Source organism: Pleurodeles waltl, chromosome 6 (assembly GCF_031143425.1).
Source record: "Pleurodeles waltl isolate 20211129_DDA chromosome 6, aPleWal1.hap1.20221129, whole genome shotgun sequence".
NCBI lineage: Eukaryota > Metazoa > Chordata > Amphibia > Caudata > Salamandridae > Pleurodeles > Pleurodeles waltl.
The window spans coordinates 1,380,088,970-1,380,110,529 of NC_090445.1; the positions used below are offsets into that span (position 1 = coordinate 1,380,088,970).

The window sequence follows — 21,560 nt, forward strand, 5'->3', positions numbered from 1 at the left end:
TTCTGCCCTCTGTCTTTCACACAACACATTGCAGCAACTTTACTTGCTGTGCTGTGTTGTGTGGAATGTTAGTAACTATGTCCATTAGTCTGTAGCACATGACCAGAACAAGAGCACTATAACATTGTGACACCATTCATTACCTCAAAGCCTCAATAAAGAGCCTGGGTACATTATATGTTAGGGGTGGCTGATTCATACGTTAGGAATTTCCTCTGATACGGACCTTAACTCAGAATTTCTGCCCAGACCCAGGGAGTGTGCACTGCTCCTCCACTCATGCTGCCTCTATTATCTGAATCTGCACGTATCTGAGAGAACCCAAAAACGGACAATCGAAAAAAGGATGACTTCAGATTAAAATGTCATGGTCTGTGCTCTTCCACAAACCTTAAAATGCATCAAGAAAAATGACAAAATGTAAAAATAAGACAATAAGTAATACATGATTAAACTATGACAGGAGCTCTATTGTTTTTTTTTTTTAAGCATAACAAAAAATCGAAACTGTGCAGAGAACTCTTTCAGTGGTAGCACTAAGTTCTAAATGTGCTGAGGCTTGTATAGCACAAATGCATGAAATATGACTGAACAAAAAAAGATAATGTGTACATTGACATAGAGCACTTAAATGAAGAAGCTTTCAATATGAAAACAACTAAGGGAGAGAGGTTCTGCGAGGAGCTCACACATACCAGCTGTTTCTCCTCTTCCTCTTGCAGTCTTCGCGCTAACTCTTCATCTTGCAAGAGCTGATCACTGCTCTGAAGCTGGAGTTCGGCTATCTGCCATTCCAGGAGATCTGCCGGATTAGGCTCCAGGGAGGTGTCACCTGGAGACACAGAACCATAAATCTTCTCAAAAACTAATCAAAAAAACAATCTACATTGAGCATGGGGGTAAATGCCAACTGATCCTTATACAATACCTTTGCCAGTCCTAGCGTTTTTGTTTTATAGAAATACCACTTACCAATCTTGGACTTGTAATTTTAGTGACAATGAGCTAATAAGGAAAGAATTAAGATCTGAAACCTGCGGGCACCTACGTATTATTTGAGTGGGAGAGGGTATTTCATTGTTAGTTGTTTAATGATGGCCAGATGGATTCATGATCTGGTGTGGCATGTGCCCTAGGTCTAATCAGAATGTATTCAGACTCCTGGGGCCACATAACAGAAAGTGCTCTGAGGCACTGTGGAATCATAGAAGAAGCTGCAGATGCTGGTACAGCCCCTTGTGTAATAGGGATGGCACTATTGTATATTTTGCTCCTCCACGATCCCAAGGGGAGTTGCCCTGACATCTGGACTCTGTTATAGGCAAAGGGCCAAGAAGACCATCGAGAGTATTCTGGTTGTAGATCACACAAAGTACTGTACAGTCACAGCCCCTAGAGTGCTCCATGGGGTGGGTGGGTCCCAGGGAGCTGGGCAGACATCCCCCTGCAGGCAGATGCAGTCGTACACTGCACCTGACTGTAGAGGGATCCTTGCCACCGCAAAGTGCTGCCGGTCTCGCTGCAATAAAATACAAAGTAGCTTTAACCGTCATTCCACCCTTAAATGCTGTGCTATTCCCAGCGCAAGCACATCTTTGTGCCTTGTATATGTTTTATTGTGCACTGTATCTGTCCACACCGAGGGCAAGCAATTGTGGGTGCACACAGCCATACAGGGACATTGCACCATTTTCATATGGCCCCAGGGGTACTAAAGATCCTCAATTGGTAACCAAAACAGATGTGTGTGTGCGATTCTTGTTTCTTTAATGTTTCATTTAATTCCTAGCTAGAACATGCAGCAAAGCACTCAAGTCACTCAGACCAGGTTTCATAAAAAGCTCTGGCACCTTGACATTGCTAACCTTGTTAGGTGACCGAAGGGTATTAGTGATCTGGTTAGTAGGTTAAATGCTTTAGAAAAAGGAAATACTAAGCCCTCAATGCATATTACCTATATCTGATACAGGCATTTTAATTTCAGGGCATATTTAATGGCGGTTAATGTGCCAAACACTTGCAATCCCAAGTGGCAAGGTTTCATTGACCTTCTGCAGCCCCTGGATCTCTATGGTTCACAGCCTTCTGATGAAATGTTTCCCAAGTCTCTAATCTCAAAATGTCTGGGCATATTTGTAGGTTATTCCCCTCCATTAGCTAACAATAATAATTGCATGTTTCACTATCGTTCTGCACAACAATTATTTACACATCACCTAAGGTTGCAACTGCAACCGTAGAAGTCACATTGGTGACCCATTGAAAATACTATATGATGCAGCATCTAATGCTGCTCGAAGTACCTTTCATATTGAGCAGCATACATCAATACACCCAATCTGGCATATTAAGGTTCAGCCTCAGGGACGCTCAGAACGTGGGGCCTGTTCATCAGTACCTATATTATCACTGAAAAGATGTCAGTTATGCATGTACCTATAGAGACAGCAATAGTGAGACATTTTATCACAACACCATATTTCATGATCCTCTCTTCGAGTACCCACTAACAGATCAGTTGTAGCAACAACATTGTTTTTATTATGGAGGATTCATATCACACACTTCTATTCTATAAACCTATTTATACAAAATGAGAAGCTACATAGTATCTTCAGGTTATCTACTACACTTGATGATCCTGGAATGTGTTCATACTTTATGCAAAGAGGCTTTTAATGCACAGTAAAAAAGACAAATTTGTAATGGCCAGTTTGGTAGATCTTATTTTATTTCTGTTGTCTGTTTCAGTCCAAAGCATAGGAAAACCATTGCTAAACCATGAGGGCAACCGTTCTTGTGGGAAAGGGCATAGCTATCACATTGAGGCTCTCGGTGGCCACATGGCCCCATCAGATTAGTGTGGTAATTCTTTGGATCTGTTTTATTTCACCCAGAAATGCCACGCTTTAAAAGCTGGTGGAGCTCTTGGGTGAATTACTGATGGATACGAAGAGCAACTAGGAGTGTGTGAATTAGAATCACCAATTCCTACAGGAATTCCTCATTTTCAGGGGTCATTTAGAGTGCTCACATGAATAAAGGTTATCTCTGTAATCCACAGATTTACCAATGCCCCTTGTATTGGTAACTCCATGACTGCGGAGTTGATGGGTACAGCTCCAGGACACTGAAGAAGACTCAAACATGTTAATTGTACAATCCCAAATCGTTGCAGTCTCTGACATCTTGCATCTGGTATTGTAGGGGAAGTGACCAAGCATTAGTTTGTGACTCTAACAAGTGCTTACGATATCTTGTGGTTGCAGATGGTGCTTAATGGTACTAATCTTTGAGGATAAATACGTTTTTTTCATCATTAGACGCTGATAGTGAGCACGAATGAAAAAGTCAGCAAAGGTAGGAAACCAGTTACAAAGAAAGAAGAAGGGATGAAAATAACCCACAAGAGGTAAATAAAGGCAGGAAGTGAAATGTGGTGAAGGAAAGAGGCGTGAAGAGACATCAGGACTACGCAACCATGGTATTCATCAACCCTGGCATTTGGCAGTGCCACCAGAGGGCTCCTAAGAAAAACTTGGGCCCTTGGACTTATGCTCTGACCAAATGTTGGTTCATCTGATTACGGCTTTTGATTATTCCAAAGCTATGTGCTTCTAGAAAATGAGCGTTTAACTACTAAGCAGCTGTGATCATTTATCAAGCTGTGTGAGCCTGTGCGTTTATCAAGCCAAGACATTACAACAATAGTTTGACCTGAAGCTTTTTAGGTCACACACATGCCACTGTTGTTCTTCTCTGGTAGCGTCACGGATGGGATGAGACCAGTCAGGAGAAATATGTTGGTGTACTGCAGCTTTAGCACCTTGCCCCTTCCCTTTCCATCATCAACTTCAGAGCTACCTTATAATGGCACTACTTTAGGGAACAGTGGTTCTTTTTCTAATTTCTAGTTTAAAGATTTAGGGGTTTGTGAGGCTTCCATGTAAAAGCATTTCTAAGCTATTGGTTCCACTTTGCTTAGTCTTCCCTGTAGATCTTTGCCCACAGCTCTGTCAGTTGTTATTCCAACAAGATAAGTACACTGGGAGTACCTTCGCATTGCAGACATTTACAATCTGTGACATCTTTATTTTTAAGGAAAGGTTTAGATTTTCAAATTCCATAAAGTTAATTTGATTATTAATTTTAATTTAGAATTTGATGTTTAACAATTACAATATAATATTTATCTTACTTCAAAATTACTTCATTATGCATTTAATAATGTAATTTATATGCTGTAATTTGAAATTACCCTTGCCGAACTCTTACAAACTCACTACCCCTTAATGCTCCCTTCCCTGAAGCCTATGAACTCTTTACTAACCCTTAACACTACAATTTCCTAAACCCTAAAAATCTCTTAGCAAGCCTTAATGATACCCATCTATGAACACTAAAAGCCCCTAACTACCCTTCAACACTACCGTTCCCTATACCTTAGAAGCCACTTTCTACTACACAGTATTGTTACCCTTAGAAGCATCCTAAAATCCTAAAAAGCCTCTATGGTTGCTTAACGCTCCACTTCCCTAAACTCTAAGAACTCCTTCCTAGCCCCTGCCGCTACCCTGCCACAAACCCTAAGTAGCTCTGGCTACCTGTTAAGACTATCTTTCTCTGAACCTAAAACACTTCCTACCCATTAACGCTTTAAAAAATCACTTACTATTCCTTACCATTCACACACCCTGAACCCTAGAAACCTCTTACCAACCTTTAACACGACCCTTTCGGGGTCTTAAAAAAGATTTTACATTTCCCTTCCCTGAACGCTAAAACCCTTACTATCGCTTACTGCTACATCCCAGTACACTAAACTCTTACTAATTCTTACAGCCACACTTCCATGAATCCTAAAAACTCATACTACTCCTTATCGCTACTCATCTCTGAACCCTAAAAAAACCTTGCTACTCTTTAACACTGCTCTTCCCTAAAGTCTACACACTTGTTCCTACCCATAACGCTACACTTCCTGGCACTCTAGAAAATCTTTACTACCACTTAATATGACCCTTCTCTGAACTATAAAAACTCTGTAGTACCATATAACCCAACCCTAACCCTACCCTTCTGTGAACCCCAAAAAACCTTAATACCACTTAATGCTACCCTTAATGCTACCCTTCTCTGAGCACAAAAAGGCCCTTATTGCCTCTATGTTACCCAGCACCTTATAGCTACTGATCCCTGAATCCTAAAAAACCCTTACTACCCATTAAAAATACACTTTTATGAACCATAGAAATCCCATAAAACTCATTAACCCATCCTTGAACTCTAACACCCCTTAACTTACCACAGTAACTACTCATCCCTGCACCCTAAAAAGCCCTTACTGCTGCTTAATGCTAACCTTCCCAGAACCTTAAAAACCTTTACTACTCCTCAGCATTACCCATACTTCAACCTAAAAAAGCCTTATTACTCCTTAACACTACGCTTCCCACACCTCTAAAGCCATTTACCACTCCTTAAGGCTACCCTTCTCTGAAACCTAGAAGTCCGTAAGTACACCTTAATGCTGCCCTTTCCTGAATCCTAAAAATCTTAATATTAAAGCTACTATTCCCTGAACCCTAAATAGCCCTTACTGCCTCTAAACGCTACCCATCCCTGAACCCTATTATTTGTTACCACCTCTTAGTACTCCCCTTCTCTGAACTCATAAAAACTACTTACTACCACTTAACCCTACCCTTCCCTGATCCCTGCAAACTCCTTACTATCCCCCCTTTAATGCTCACTCAAGGACTCCCCTCCCACAGTTATCAATGTCCACAGTATTTGGGCCTTTACCTTTTTAAAGAGTTAGGACACCAGTGGAAAGACTTTCAGGACTGATGGAATATGTTTTGCTGTTTATGTACAGTGGAGCTGTTCTGCGTTGACACTTGGGTTAAATGAGCACCACCACATTAAGGGAGTCGTTCAGAAAATATCAGATTTTTTTCTGTTTTACTACTATCGGGAATAGTGTCAGCAGAACCAGTATTCATGTTATTACCACAAATTAAGAAATATGTATCTAAGCACTGTTAGTCTGACTATTAGTCTAAAATTAGCATCAGCATTTTAGATGTGTTCTGGTACTAATAGACAGACAATGCAAAAACAGCATTAAATGCACTGAAAACCACTCTTCCCACATATTATGGGATTTTATTCAGCTTCCCGCATACTCTAACTGACAACCGAAGAAGTATGTCCATCTATGACAGATTACACCAACTGTGAATGAATGGCTATTCTAAATGTTTTGTAGTAATGGTTTATCTGTGCATGGTAAAACGTCAGTTTTTAGGTTAGGCTGAACAGTGCAGATGTCTGAATATATTTTATTTTCAATTCTTTAAAATAGGCATATAATGGGTTTTGGTTTGCCTCCACCTAGAGTAGCATTAACCTCTCACGTTATGTAAGCAGCTATCGTGTATCAATCTACCTTCCAGTAGGTTCTTCCATAAGAATGCACAAGGCACTAGTCTAATGCTAAAAAGTAACTCAACTGCAGTGTTTGTCCAATTCAGTTCTTCTTGTCCTACGTGCATTCTATACAGGAAGCAATACTTTCTGCTACTTTTCCCTAACATTGGAATTGCAGGACTTAACTTGATAAACAACTTTGTCCATACAATGCACGCAAATAGCGTTTGTTAATGCCTGCGTTTATGTTTGTAGGTATAATAAAGCCACAACTATTGGATTTGTCAATACTTGCTACAAATTAAGTACTATACTTTCTACCGAGTTTCACCTCTGCAGGGAGCATAGAGGAGAGTGATGGGGAATGAAAATGTCACTTACACAGTGTACATCTGTTCGTGGCATCAGTCGCAGTAGATTCGCATGTTCTGCAATAGCTCGCCATCTGGTGTTGGGCCGGAGTGTTACAAGTTGTTTTTCTTCGAAGAAGTCTTTCGAGTCACGGGACCGAGTGACTCCTCCTTTTGTCTCCATTGCGCATGGGCGTCGACTCCATCTTCGATTGTTTTTCCCCGCAGAGGGTGAGGTAGGAGTTGAATTGTAGTAATAGTGCCCATGCAATGGAGTGACTAAGTATGCACCTATTTAAGGTTGAGATGATACATATATAAATAATTGAAGGTAACTTCCAAACTGCTACAGGCTCCCGGGGAGGCGGGTGGGCACATGCGAATCTACTGCGACTGATGCCACGAACTGATGTACACTGGGTAAGTGACATTTTCAGTTCGATGGCATCTGTCGCTGTAGATACGCATGTTCTGCATAGACTAGTAAGCAGTTATTTCCCCAAAAAGCGGTGGATCAGCCTGTAGGAGTGGAAGTAGTCTGAAATAATGTTCTTAATACGGCTTGACCTACTGTGGCTTGTTGTGCGGATAACACGTCTACACAGTAGTGCTTGGTGAATGTGTGAGGCGTAGACCATGTGGCTGCCTTACATATTTCTTGCATTGGGATGTTTCCTAGAAAGGCCATGGTAGCACCTTTCTTTCTGGTTGAATGTGCCCTTGGTGTAATGGGCAGCTGTCGTTTAGCTTTAAGGTAGTAGATTTGGATGCATTTAACTATCCATCTGGCTATACCTTGTTTTGAAATTGGGTTTCCTGCATGAGGTTTTTGAAATGCAGTAAAGAGTTGTTTAGTCTTTCTGATGTTTTTTGTTCTGTCAATGTAATACATCAATGCTCTTTTGACATCTAATGTATGTAGTGCCCTTTCAGCTACGGTATCTGGCTGTGGAAAGAACACTGGAAGTTCCACTGTTTGATTTAGATGGAACGGTGAAATAACCTTTGGCAAAAATTTAGGATTGGTCCTTAGGACGACTTTATTTTTGTGTAGTTGTATAAAAGGTTCCTGTATTGTAAACGCCTGAATCTCGCTTACTCTTCTTAGGGAAGTAATGGCGATGAGAAATGCCACCTTCCAGGTTAGGAACTGTATGTCGCAGGAGTGCATGGGTTCAAAAGGTGGACCCATAAGTCTAGTTAGGACAACATTTAGGTTCCATGAAGGAACAGGTGGTGTTGTTGGTGGTATAATTCTCCTAAGGCCCTCCATGAATGCTTTAATGACTGGTATCTTATATAGGGAAGTTGAATAGGTAGTCTGCAGGTATGCAGATATTGCTGCAAGGTGTATTTTAATGGAAGAGAAAGCTAGGTTAGATTTTTGTAAGTGAAGCAAGTAACCCACTACATGTTCTGGAGTTGTGTGTAATGGTTGTATTTGGTTAATATGGCAGTAGCAAACAAACCTCTTCCATTTACTTGCATAGCAGTGCCTGGTGGATGGCCTTCTGGCTTGTTTTATGACTTCCATACATTCTTGGGTAAGTTGTAAGTGCCCGAATTCTAGGATTTCAGGAGCCAGATTGCTAGATTCAGCGATGCTGGATATGGGTGTCTGATCTTTTGGTTGTGCTGTGTCAACAGATCTGGCCTGTTGGGCAATTTGATGCAGGGTACCACTGATAGGTCTAGCAGCGTTGTGTACCAGGGTTGCCTTGCCCAAGTTGGTGCTATCAATATGAGTTTGAGTTTGCTTTGACTGAGTTTGTTTACCAGGTAAGGAAGGAGAGGGAGAGGAGGAAAAGCGTAAGCAAATATCCCTGACCAGTTCATCCATAGGGCATTGCCTTGGGATTGTTCGTGTGGGTATCTGGATGCGAAGTTTTGGCATTTTGCGTTCTCCCTTGTCGCAAACAAGTCTATCTGAGGTGTTCCCCAGAGTTTGAAATAAGTGTTTAGAATTTGGGGGTGAATTTCCCATTCGTGGACCTGTTGGTGATCTCGAGAGAGATTGTCTGCGAGTTGATTTTGGATCCCTGGTATAAACTGTGCTATTAGGCGAATTTGGTTGTGAATTGCCCAATGCCAAATCTTTTGTGCTAGCAGGCTTAACTGCGTGGAGTGCGTCCCCCCCTGCTTGTTTAGATAATACATTGTTGTCATGTTGTCTGTTTTGACGAGAATGTATTTGTGAACTATTATTGGTTGGAAAGCTTTTAGTGCTTGAAAAACTGCTAGAAGTTCTAGGTGATTGATATGCAGTTTTGTTTGATGTACGTTCCATTGTCCTTGTATGCTGTGTTGATCGAGGTGTGCTCCCCACCCTGTCATGGAAGCATCTGTTGTTATTACGTATTGTGGCACTGGGTCTTGGAAAGGCCACCCCTTGTTTAAATTTATGTTGTTCCACCACAGGAGCGAGAGGTAAGTTTGGCGGTCTATTAACACCAGATCTAGAAGGTGACCCTGTGCTTGAGACCACTGCGATGCTAGGCATTGTTGTAAGGGCCTCATGTGCAGTCTTGCGTTTGGGACAATGGCTATGCATGAAGACATCATGCCTAGGAGTTGTAATACCATCTTTGCCTGTATCCTTTGTGTTGGATACATGCGTTGTATGATGGTGTTGAAATTTAGAATTCTTTGTGGACTTGGAGTGGCTACTCCCTTTGATGTGTCTATTATGGCTCCTAGGTATTGTTGTACCTTGCGCGGCAGAATGTTGGATTTTGTAAAGTTGACGGTGAACCCGAGTTTGAAGAGGGTTTGTATGATCTGATTTGTGTGATTTGAGCACTGTATGAACGAATGGGCCTTGATTAGCCAGTCGTCCAAATATGGGAACACATGTATTTGCTGCCTTCTTATGTGTGCAGCGACTACCGCTAGACATTTGGTAAAGACTCTTGGTGCGGTTGTTAATCCGAAAGGCAGTACCTTGAATTGGTAATGTATTCCTTTGAATACAAACCTTAGGTATTTCCTGTGCGATGGGTGTATTGGTATATGGAAATAAGCATCCTTGAGGTCTAAAGTTGCCATGTAGTCGTGTAGTTTTAGCAATGGCAATACTTCTTGTAGTGTGACCATGTGGAAGTGGTCTGATTTGATGAAAGTGTTCACTACTCTGAGGTCTAGGATTGGTCTCAGCGTTTTGTCCTTCTTTGGTATCAGAAAGTACAGTGAGTAAACTCCTGTGTTTATTTGTGTGTTTGGCACTAATTCGATTGCATTCTTTTGCAATAGTGCCTGCACTTCTATCTCCAGGAGATTGGAATGGTGTGTTGTTAAATTTTGTGCTTTTGGTGGTATGTTCGGAGGGAATTGTAGAAATTGTATGCAATAACCATGTTGGATAATTGCTAGAACCCAAGTGTCTGTAGTGATTTCCTCCCATGCTTTGTAATAATGACCTATTCTTCCCCCCACTGGTGTTGTGTGGAGGGGGTGAGTGACATGTGAGTCACTGTTTAGTAGCAGGGGTTTTGGGGCTTTGAAATCTTCCTCTATTTCTAGGGAATTGCCCTCCTCTATATTGTCCCCGAAAACCTCCTCTATACTGTCCCTGGTAACTGGACGGTGTGGCTTGTGAGGTGCTGGCTTGCGTGCTTTGACCCCGAAACCCCCCTCGAAAGGGCGTTTTACGGAATGTGCTGTAATTCCCTCTGCTCTGCGGGGAATAGAGTGCGCCCATGGCTTTGGCAGTGTCCGTATCTTTTTTGAGTTTCTCAATCGCTGTGTCCACTTCTGGACCGAACAGTTCTTTTTCATTAAAGGGCATATTGAGAACTGCTTGTTGAATCTCTGGTTTAAATCCAGACGTTCGGAGCCATGCATGCCTTCTGATAGTTACAGATGTATTAATTGTCCGTGCAGCTGTATCTGCAGCGTCCATGGAGGAGCGGATCTGGTTGTTGGAAATGGCCTGTCCCTCCTCAACCACTTGTTTTGCCCTATTTTGTAAGTCCTTGGGCAGATGGTCAATGAGATGTTGCATCTCGTCCCAGTGGGCTCTGTCATAGCGCGCAAGTAGTGCCTGGGAGTTCGCGATGCGCCACTGGTTTGCAGCTTGTGCTGCGACTCTTTTACCAGCTGCATCGAACTTGCGGCTTTCTTTATCTGGGGGTGGTGCATCTCCAGATGTGTGAGAGTTGGCCCTTTTCCTAGCTGCTCCTACAACGACAGAGTCTGGTGGCAGCTGTGTAGTGATGAAAACCAGGTCTGTAGGAGGCGCCTTATACTTTTTGTCCACCCTTGGTGTGATGGCCCTACTTTTGACCGGCTCCTTAAAGATGTCTTTTGCGTGCCGGAGCATACCAGGGAGCATAGGCAGGCTTTGGTATGAGCTGTGGGTGGTGGAGAGTGTGTTGAATAAAAAATCATCCTCGACTTGTTCTGAGTGGAGGCTTACGTTGTGAAATTGTGCTGCTCTAGCCACCACCTGAGAATACGCGGTGCTGTCTTCTGGTGGAGATGGCTTCGTAGGGTATGTCTCCGGACTGTTATCTGACACTGGGGCGTCGTATAGGTCCCATGCGTCCTGATCTTGGTCACCCTGGCTCATGGTGGTGTGAGCTGGGGAGTGTGATGGAGTTTGTGCTGGTGAGACGTTAATCACGGGCGGAGGAGAGGGTGGTGGGGTAACTCTTTTCACCACTTTTGGTTGTGGTGTCTGTTCAGTCTGGAACTCCAACCTTCTCTTTCTCCTAATGGGGGGAAGGGTGCTTATTTTATCTGTCCCCTGCTGTATGAAGATACGCTTTTGCGTATGGTCCACATCAGTTGCTTGTAGCTCTTCCTCAAACCTATGCTTCTGCATTTGGGAGGTTAGCGAGTGCTCTTCTGTATAAGAGCCTGAAGCTGGGTCGCTTGCAGTTTGTTTCGGCATCGAAACCCTGTCTGCGTGTTTTTTCGGCTCCGAGGTGACTTTTTTCTTTTTCGGGGCCGAAACTTCTCGGCGTCGATCTGTTTCGGTGCCGCTGTCTCGGCGTCGAGCCGTGTGGACACCGGCATCTCGGTGTCGAGACTTGTCTCCAGCACTTTCTCGGTCCCGAGAAGGCTGCGTGCCGGTGTCTCGACCGGAGTCGGACGATCTCGGCACTGTTTGGGCCTTTTTCGGTGCCGACGGTCGGTCACCGAATTTATGGGTGGAGCCATGGCCGGATGGCAGTGGCGTCCCCTGGGCCTTGTAAATGTTTCTCTGTGTGGTTTTCGACGTCTTACTCACGGTTTGTGTATCGTCGAATCCTTCGGAGTCTGAGTCTTGGATCGAGAAGGTACCTTCCTCTTCCTGTTCCTCGAACTCCCGTTGGGCTGTCGGTGCGGACGCCATCTGAAGTCTTCTGGCTCGACGGTCTCGGAGTGTTTTTCGGGACCGGAACGCACGACAGGCCTCGCAGGTGTCTTCGCTGTGCTCAGGTGACAGGCACAGGTTGCAGACCAAGTGTTGGTCTGTGTAGGGGTATTTATTGTGGCATTTGGGGCAGAAACGGAACGGGGTCCGTTCCATCGGCGTTCTTCAGCACGCGGTCGGGTCGACCAGGCCCCGACGGGGGATCGAAAAACTACCCCGAAGGGCACCGGAGCTCTTCGATCTTCGATGCGGTGTGGAACCTAAGTACGCCGATCCCGAACGCAACAATACCGACGAAAATCTTCCGAAATTAGCTATCTTTCCGTTCCGAAACTCGGAGCGACAGGAACACGTCCGAACCCGATGGCGGAAAAAAAACAATCGAAGATGGAGTCGACGCCCATGCGCAATGGAGACAAAAGGAGGAGTCACTCGGTCCCGTGACTCGAAAGACTTCTTCGAAGAAAAACAACTTGTAACACTCCGGCCCAACACCAGATGGCGAGCTATTGCAGAACATGCGTATCTACAGCGACAGATGCCATCGAACATAATGTTAATATGAACATGCTCCGAGTCTTAGTTTGGCAAAAACACTGGTTGACATTAATGTGCAATCATTGTGTTATTTCCCAGCAAGCCAGTGGCTGTTAAAGGTTACAGTAAAGGTTTTCAAACTGTGAGTGGCGCCCCACCCCCCCCGGAGGGTCCGTGGCTGTATGCCCAGTACGGTGCAAATGCCTCTGCAAGCTCTTGTAAAAGAAGATCGCCCAGAGGCGTGGCTCTATTTGTTGCGTTTCCAGGCTGTTTTTTAGGGTCGCGCCTGCATTGCATGCGCTCGCGCATGCGTATTGCAGCGATACACTTGAGTTACTAGAAAAGGGCTTGGAGCCCTGTCGACTTCACGTCAGTGTCCTTCATTGGTTCGTGGGCTTGCCTAGTAAAATCTGCTTGCTTTCATTAGTGGAAGGCATGCACACGTCATGCCTTTTCCGGTGGCTAGCCCTCCTCGAGCACAGCGACCAAGTACAGAAAACATGCGAGGCTCGCTGTTTTCTGTCTGATCGTGGACTACTTTTTTCTCTATTTTCCACGTGATTTCGCTTGGCAGAAGTCGAGCGATTTACACATTTAATTTCACTTTTTTGGGTTACCTACATAAAAGCACTTTTGCCGATAAATGAAAAGTTGGGTTAGGAGTTTACAACGCGATCAGCTCTAACATGAGCAAACGCGAGACCCGTTGCATTGCAAATGCTTGTTTATTTACAGTGGCTGAAGTGCATCAGGGCTGTGATCCTGTAGGCTGTGGGGGCACGACTAGGGAGCCAAATGCAACCCATGAAAAACAGCTCAACCCGCCACCACTTCCTTCCTCTCATTCCTGTCTCATCGCTCTCTCTTTCCATCCATCCATTCTCTCTCTATCCTCTCATTTTTCTCTGATCTCTTTATCTTCACCCCCTTCTCTTCTGCTCTCTTTTCTCTCACTCTCGCTTGAAGTCCCCTCTGCTGTAATTAACCTCGGGGAGATTGGAGAAAGTGAAAAAGCACGCCAGCAGCACTGTGCGTTCAAAACAAGCCAGGGAGCATAAGGCCAGTCTGGCCTTGGGGCACTGATTGTGGTGTCAGCTTCAAAGCCATGGCTGAAACCAACAAAATATTCTGTAACTATTTTGTTGTTCTTCCACCTTCGGGTTACGGCATTTAAAATAACACACACACACTTTAAATGAAACAAAAATGAATGCAAGTTAAACTGATTGTACCTCAGTTGGTTAATGCAATCACATAAGAATCTGTGTGTGTGACCTGAGAGTCACATAATTGAACCCTAGTTGATGCAATGAGAAAATGTAATTTATGTATTTATAGTCTACGAGGTCCCAGCCTCTCACAGAATGCATTGGGTACAAGTAAGTCTACATTTTTAAACGGTATTACCCACAGTATGAGATATGCTGTCACCTAATGATTTAGGGGGTCATTTTGACCCTGGCGGCCGGCGGTAAGGTGGCGGGCACACCGCCAACAGGCTGGCGGTGTCCCGCCAGCTATTATGACCGTGGCGCAAAAGCCACGGCCATACCGCTGGCCCCTCCACTTTACCGCCAGGTCTCCGCCTGGCGGTCATAATCCCCAGGGCAGCGGTGCAAGCACCGCTGCCCTGGGGATTATGAGTCCCCGACCGCCAGCCTGTCCGTGGCGGTAAACACCGCCATGGAAAGGCTGGCGGTAGGGGGACTTGGGGTGCCCCTGGGGCCCCTGCACTGCCCATGCACTTGTCATGGGCAGTGCAGGGGCCCCCAGGCATAGCCCCGTCGCACATTTCACTGCCCGAATTTGTGCGATGGGTGCTACTGCACCCGCTGCACATTAGCATTGCCGCCGGCTCCATTACGAGCCGGCAGCAATGTTGATGTGACATTTCTGCTGGGCCAGCGGACGGTAACACTGTTACCGTCCGCTGGCCCAGCGGAAATGTCATAATAGGGAGGCAGGAATACCGCCGGCAGTGGCGGTATTCTGTCTCCCGCGGCCTCGGCGGTCTTCTAAGAAGACCGCCGAGGTCGTAATGACCCCCTTAGTCTTTAAGAAAAAACAATTGCTTTCAAAGTATATATTTTAGCGATAGGTACTCAGACTGTACTTAGCACAAACATTTTCATATGTGTCCATTAAAATGCTGAATTGCAGAACTCAGGTGAAAACCCCTCAGATTACTCCCCAAGAACAATGTATCTTTGTCACCATGGAGCTTCAATGACTCCATAAATTAAAGGGTATAAAGCTCCCAAGCAACACTTGCATGTGGTGACTAACCAAATGCGCATATTTAGACATTTTGTTCAGGTAGAAGATTGTTACCTCAATGTCCATCTTTCGGTTTCATATCACAGGAGACATGACACCCTCTTAATTTTCATCTAGAGGCACCTCAAGCCCTGCACTAACTTTCCAGATATGTTTTTTTAAACAAAAAATGAGAACTGTTTTTGTATAATTATATAACATGGAAGGTAGCCATAGATCCCACCCACTTTGACCTCAAGTTATAGGCAGATGTCCTTTCAGGTGAGTCACAGGAATGGCATAGAGTAGGACAATAGGGATGCGTTTGGATGCAGAGCCCTGGTAGTCTGGATCCCTGGGACCTCAAAGCAATGGCCCAGGAGAAAAGGAAAGGGAGTGAGATTCATGCACCAGGAGAAAGAGGGGCCATTGCACTCCATGCATGTCTGCTATACTACTAAGAAGAGAAATGGGGGCCCAATTTTTGCAAGCATCATTCGGGCCCAGGTCACCATTGCTGTGCACCGAACAGGGCCTAAGCAACAGAGGTGAGGCAAGATGTGGGCAGTGAACGCTGCTAGCAGGGAAAAGTGGTGGGGCTGCACGGGGGACAGTAATAAAAAAAAAAAAAAGGGAAAGAAAACTTACCTGCCTCATGCTGCCTCAGTGTTCTCCGACTCCAGCTCCCAATGCACAGTCTCCAAGACTCCCCTGCTTCAATTCAGACACTGCTGTCATGCTGGATTGGACAAAGTGGGCTGGCTTTACACTCCAACAGGGAGTGGGAGCCTAGCCTGCAATTCTCCACTCACAAACTTGGATATATCTAAGTGTGCATTTCCTGCTTGCATTTGGGACCAGTGCCTCTTTGATGTGCCAGTGCAGCTTTAGGTCTCAGAAAAATGACACAAGGGAAGGGAATGGAAAATTGAAGTGGAGGAGAAACATTAGCTTGGACTCCGAGATGGTGGGAGGTCGGTGGGGCAAGGTGGGGGCCCACGTTTTAACAAATGGCAGAGACAGCCCATTTTGGAATATAATAGCTACTATTAGTTAAGCAGGTGCAGTGGCACTGAGGCCTGAGTGGCCCACTAAATCACAGTTGTGACTGTCTTACCTTACAAAATGTGCATGGGGGCTAATTTCCTTTGCTAACATTAGGGCTGAGGGCACCCTTGCTGTGGGGGGGAGGAAGGTAATACATGTTGGCTAATGTTTTTTCTGAAAGGGGCAGATGGCCTGCTTCAAGATTGGAGCGATGACCAAGCATGGTGGGGAAAGAGTGAAAGACGCACAAGAGACAGTCCAGTACTAAGGATCACAGCTATCACTAGTGCACCAGGTGTAGCTGCATCAGAACAGCAGAAGTGTGAGGGGCTCATATCACCCAATGCTTGGGAGAAGTGTTTTTGTACAGTTTCTGTTTGATGTAGTTGTTATTCTATAAGTGTAACATTTAATATGGACTATGAGCTATAGAAAAAGTGCTTCCCAAATAATCTCATACACCCCATCCCTTGTGCTAAGGTCTGCATCTCCCGCTCTGACAATCCTTGCCAATGAGTTTTGGAGGGATGGCCCATCTTTAAAACATTTCGCTTAGGGGGTTCAGAGCAAAATTCTTTTGAAGCCCTCTTGCTTACATGGAGTTGGGGATGGCTGTCACACAGTTGAAAACAACAAAAAATAGAAATCTTTGTAATTGCATGCTCACCTAATTCAAAATGCTGCACAAAGTTCAGGTTTGAATTTTAATGTGCCCAAGGGAAAGGATCTCTTATCCAGGTGTTGCGTTAAATCCTTGTTTGCACAAGTCTTATTTTGACAAATGACTACCAGTGCCCTGTCATCTTTTTACTTTACGGTGTTTACAATGATTCATGCAACATGTTTTCCTTAATATTTTAAGTAGTCAAAAACTTTAGTATGTAACGCTATTCTTTCAGTCTATTATATTCAAAGAAATGCTATGACAATTGTGATGCCCAAAGCCCCACTGTCTTTCGAGATGGTCCATTCAACAGGTTCATATGTTAGAAAAAATATTAAAACAAATATTTACTGAATTAAAACTGAAACAAAACATACAATCATTTACATTCAATGCTCCTTTACTTTATTGAATTTTACAATTCAGTCCTTTACAATATGTAAAGTAGAGCACCTTATGATCATATTTTCTTTACTTTTATAGGCTACAGGAATAGTATTCCATATAAAAGTCTTTGACTGTGATAGGCTGCAGGAATAGTATTCCATCTAAAAGTTTTTGACTTCGATAGGCTGCAGGAATAGTATTCCATAAAAAAGTCTTTGGATTCTTTAAAGAGTATTGGATAATGGCTGGATGAATCATGGTAAACACTGCAAAGTACCTCTTATTATCACTGGCTTGCCAGAACTGTTTTGTTCCTCCTGTAATGTCTTGCATGTTTGAGGATGGAATCTGGTGAAGAGATAGGGCATATATAACCCGAAAAAGAAAGTGCTCTCCTGGAGAGTTTGTTGTGATATAAGCAAACTGTTTATCCGTGTACCTTTGTTGAAACGAAGAGTCGACGGTTGACGTATGTGGCATCAAAGTCAACTCCATCTGGTGTGAAGTGTTTAAATGGAAAGAAAGCTTCACTACAGAGTCTATGCATCGTTGGTCAAGAAGCTATGACCTAGACCATACTAAAAGGTACAGCGCTGCCACGAAAAGTACAGTTATACAGTGTACGAAGCATTAACGCAAAAGGCAGATACAGCCATGTTTAAAAAACGCTACCAGGCAGAGATCAACCATCCAATGAAAACTGATGTGAAGAAAGGAGGAAATAAATAACTTATTGTGCCCACTAAAGAGCATCATCGTGCAACAACATTCATAAGAGTGGCTCAAGGAGAAGTGCATAGGGTTGTGATTAAAGAGCTGCCCATAACCGAAGCAGCTGCACGCCAAGCTGCTGAGTGGGGCTCAGAACAACTTCACAGGTCTTCAAAAGCAAAGAGTTGAAGGCAACTGTTGAGTTGTGAAATCTGACCATGGCAGCTAAAAGAGAAGACACCTTTCCAGTTAATGTTAAAAATGATCTTGAAACGCACACGTCAGAAGACTTTAAAGAAAGTTTGCACAAACATGATCATCTGACAGCGTCAGAGAGCATGCTATTCTCAACATCAGTAAGTTCCACACCGGTTTATAATGCTACTGCTTTCCTTAAACCACCGCCACCTTTCAAAACCACCAAAAAGCAAAATAATGGCGATAGATAGACTGCTTGGATAGAGACATTTGGACTTTTTATTGATCCACTTGCAGCGAATGGTAACAGAAAGATTATGAAAGATCTAAAAAATCTTGCTGGTGATGGTGTGAAAGAAGTCATAAAGAAAATGCCTAGAACTGACGAAGTCACGTACCGTCAAATTAAAAATGCTTTGAATCTCAAGTTCAATCCAGTACCAAATGTTGACTACAAACAATATAAGTTTTCAGTCAAAAAAGTCAAAGAGTTGGTGAAACTATTGGAGTTTGTGAAAAAGCCTTGAATCACTCATTAAACATTAAGTTCAATTCAATTTACTGATGAAGAAACTATGGGGGTCAATCTGACTTTGGCGGGCGGCGGAGGCCGCCCGCCAAAGTACCGCCGTCAGAATACCGCCGCGCGGTCAAAAGACCGCTGCGGTAATTCTGAGTTTCCCGCTGGGCGGGTGGGCGACCGCCAGAAGGCCGCCCGCCCGCCCAGCGGGAAACCCCCTTCCACGAGGATGCCGGCTCCGAATGGAGCCGGCGGAGTGGAAAGGGTGCGACGGGTGCAGTTGCACCCGTCGCGATTTTCAGTGTCTGCTATGCAGACACTGAAAATCTTGGTGGGGTCCTGTTAAGGGGCCCCTGCAGTGCCCATGCCATTGGCATGGGCACTGCAGGGGCCCCCAGGGGCCCCACGACACCCGTTACCGCCAACCAGGTTCTGGCGGTCAAAACCGCCAGAACCAGGCTGGCGGTAAGGGGGTCGGAATCCCCATGGCGGCGCTGCCTGCAGCGCCGCCATGGAGGATTCCTCAGGCCAGGGGAAAACCGTCGGGAAACCGCCGGTTTCCATTTTCTGACCGCGGCTTTACAGCTGCGGTCAGAATTGGCCTCGATGCACCGCCAGCCTGTTGGCGGTGCATCCGCGGTCCCCTTCGGAATGACCCCCTATGCGTCTTAGAGTTATTGATGGATGCTTGTCGGATAGATTCAGACAACGAATGCTCAGAGAAACTCTTGGTCTGGAGCAAGTGCTGACGGCTGCCAGAGCTGAGGTGCGTGCTGAGAGACAAGCTGCTGACATGAAGGCTGGAGGTCGGAGAGAGTCAGTCATGAGTGTGAAAAGTAATAAGAAGCAAAAGACTGAAGGACGCAATGTGATGTCAACACAAAAAAAAGTTGTGCTTTAGATGTGGATTTTTGTTTCCACACAAAGGAAAGTGTTCCGCTATTAGAAGATATGTAAAGACTGTGGGAAAGACAACCACTTTGTGACAGTGTGTAAACCTAAGGAAAAAGTGTATCATGACGCAAAGACATAATGAATGTCAGAACATTTCTGAAGCAACATCTGATGCACGCCCACAGGGCCAAACAAAAACATTAGTTGAGGCAAATTGATACTAAACAAAGTTTATTGTCATCTAAATCATTGCTAAAGAGTTCATCTACCTCAATAACAAGTGAAAGTGAAGAAAGTGATTGTGCCATGTCCATGTTTACTTCAGAGAAATGTGAGCATGTTGGAATGGTTGCCTGTGAAGAAAGATGTCAGTCAAAGAAAGGTTGGGATGTCAAAATAGCAAATTCATACAAACACTGTCCAAAGATGACATTGAAAATACATGGCTGTTCCATACCTTTCATTATCAACAGTGATGCATCAATAAACATAACGCCTCAAGTGAAATACAATGAACTGTCACCATTGGCGCGGCGTACAAAGCTGAAGCCCGAAGCTAATACTTGGGCTCCATTCACGCCTATAAAGAGTCAAGGTTCATCTGTATTGACAGTAAAACAAAGTAAACAAGGGTACAATCACTGACATGTGCCTGTCTACTCAGCTTCAATACAGCTGCTGATATGGAACTGATTTCTGTGAATTATAAAACTCATCACGAAATAGAAATTCAATTCCCTTAGTTGTTTCATTTTTTAGGAAACCTTAACACTGTGAAAGTAAATCTGCTTATTAATGAGGATGTCCGTCCTGTGGCTCAAAGATGAACTGCTTTTCATTTACAAGAAGCTGTTGAAATAGAACTTGAATCGTACTGAATCATGACATTATTGAGGGTTCCACTGGTCCAACACCATGTATTTCGCCCATAGTAGTTGTGCCTAAAAAGGACAGTGAAAGAGCTGTATGCATCTGCATTGACATGCATCATACAAACAAGACAATTGAACAAGAACAACAACCAGGTCCACACATTGCTGACATAACGCAACTGAATGGTGCAAAGTTTTTCACTCAACTTGATTTAAATAAAGGTTATCATCAGTTGGAACTTGAAGAAAGTTGCACGTACATTACAACCTTTTCTACACATGTTGGTTTCTTTAAATACAACAGACTTTGGGGGTTACTTCAACTTTGGAGGAGGTGTTAATCCACGAATTCCATAGGATATAATGGACTCGTAATACGGCTGGTGGTATATCCGTCACTTTACTGTCACTTTTGGGACGGATTAACACCTCCTCCAAAGTTGTAATAACCCCCTTGGTTTTGGTGTGTCATCGGCTGCAGAACATTTCCAAGACATTCAACGTATGTTACAGCCTGTTGTGAATGTATTCAACTATAGCAATGACACATTCGCTTTCAGAGCTACACAGAAGGAGCATGATGCAGCTCTCACATAAGTATGTCATTTACTCAGTGATGCAGGTTTACTTTGAAAGCAGAGAAGTGTGTGTTCAACAAGACAAAACTAAAGTTTTTGGTCATATCTTGTGTGATAGAGATATGGCACCTGAGCCTGCAAAAGTACAAGTTTGTCAAAAGCTGGCCCCCCACAGGATGTTTCATAGGTGCGTTCTTTTTTTTGCACATGGCAAGTTACTGTGCAAGATAAATACAATACATTTTCACTGTTAGTGCTCTATTACGAGAGTTGGCAAAGAAAAATGCTGTGCTTCCTTTCAATGGTCACAAGAATATGAGATGTTTCAGGAGAATCAAACACGCTATTGAAAATGCTAATGAAATGGCATACTTCAATCAAAAGCTTCATACAGAGGTTGTGGTCGATACTAGCCCGTTGGGTTAGGCACTATCATTGCACAGCATAGTGGACACCCAAATGCTGAACGGCATATTTTGGCCTAAACTAGTAGAAGATGGTCACAAACAGAGCATGCTTACTCACAACCTGAGAAAGGAAGCTTGGATATGTATGGGCTTGTGAACATGTCCATGTATTCCTTTACAGAAAGCCTTTTACACTGGTAACTCATCATTGAGCTTTGCTGACCAACTTTGGCAATCCAAAAGCCAAGATGCCTCATCACAATGAACATTATGGGCTAAGACTGCAGGAGTACGATTATACAATTGAGCATCGTCCAAGAAAAGACCAGAATCCTGCTGACTATGTTTTGA

The 21,560-nt window shown here is 44.1% G+C and overlaps 1 protein-coding gene across 3 annotated transcripts in view; it reads right to left on the reverse strand.

Moving 5' to 3' along the window:
• LOC138300863 (coiled-coil domain-containing protein 50-like) overlaps nucleotides 1–21,560 on the reverse strand; it is a 671,686-nt gene that overhangs the window by 156,433 nt on the left and 493,693 nt on the right. For all 3 annotated transcript variants that reach the window (XM_069240701.1, XM_069240699.1, XM_069240700.1), the window contains one exon: nucleotides 696–832. In XM_069240701.1, the coding sequence (XP_069096802.1) occupies nucleotides 696–832 (137 nt within the window). The remainder of the gene's footprint in view (nucleotides 1–695; nucleotides 833–21,560) is intronic.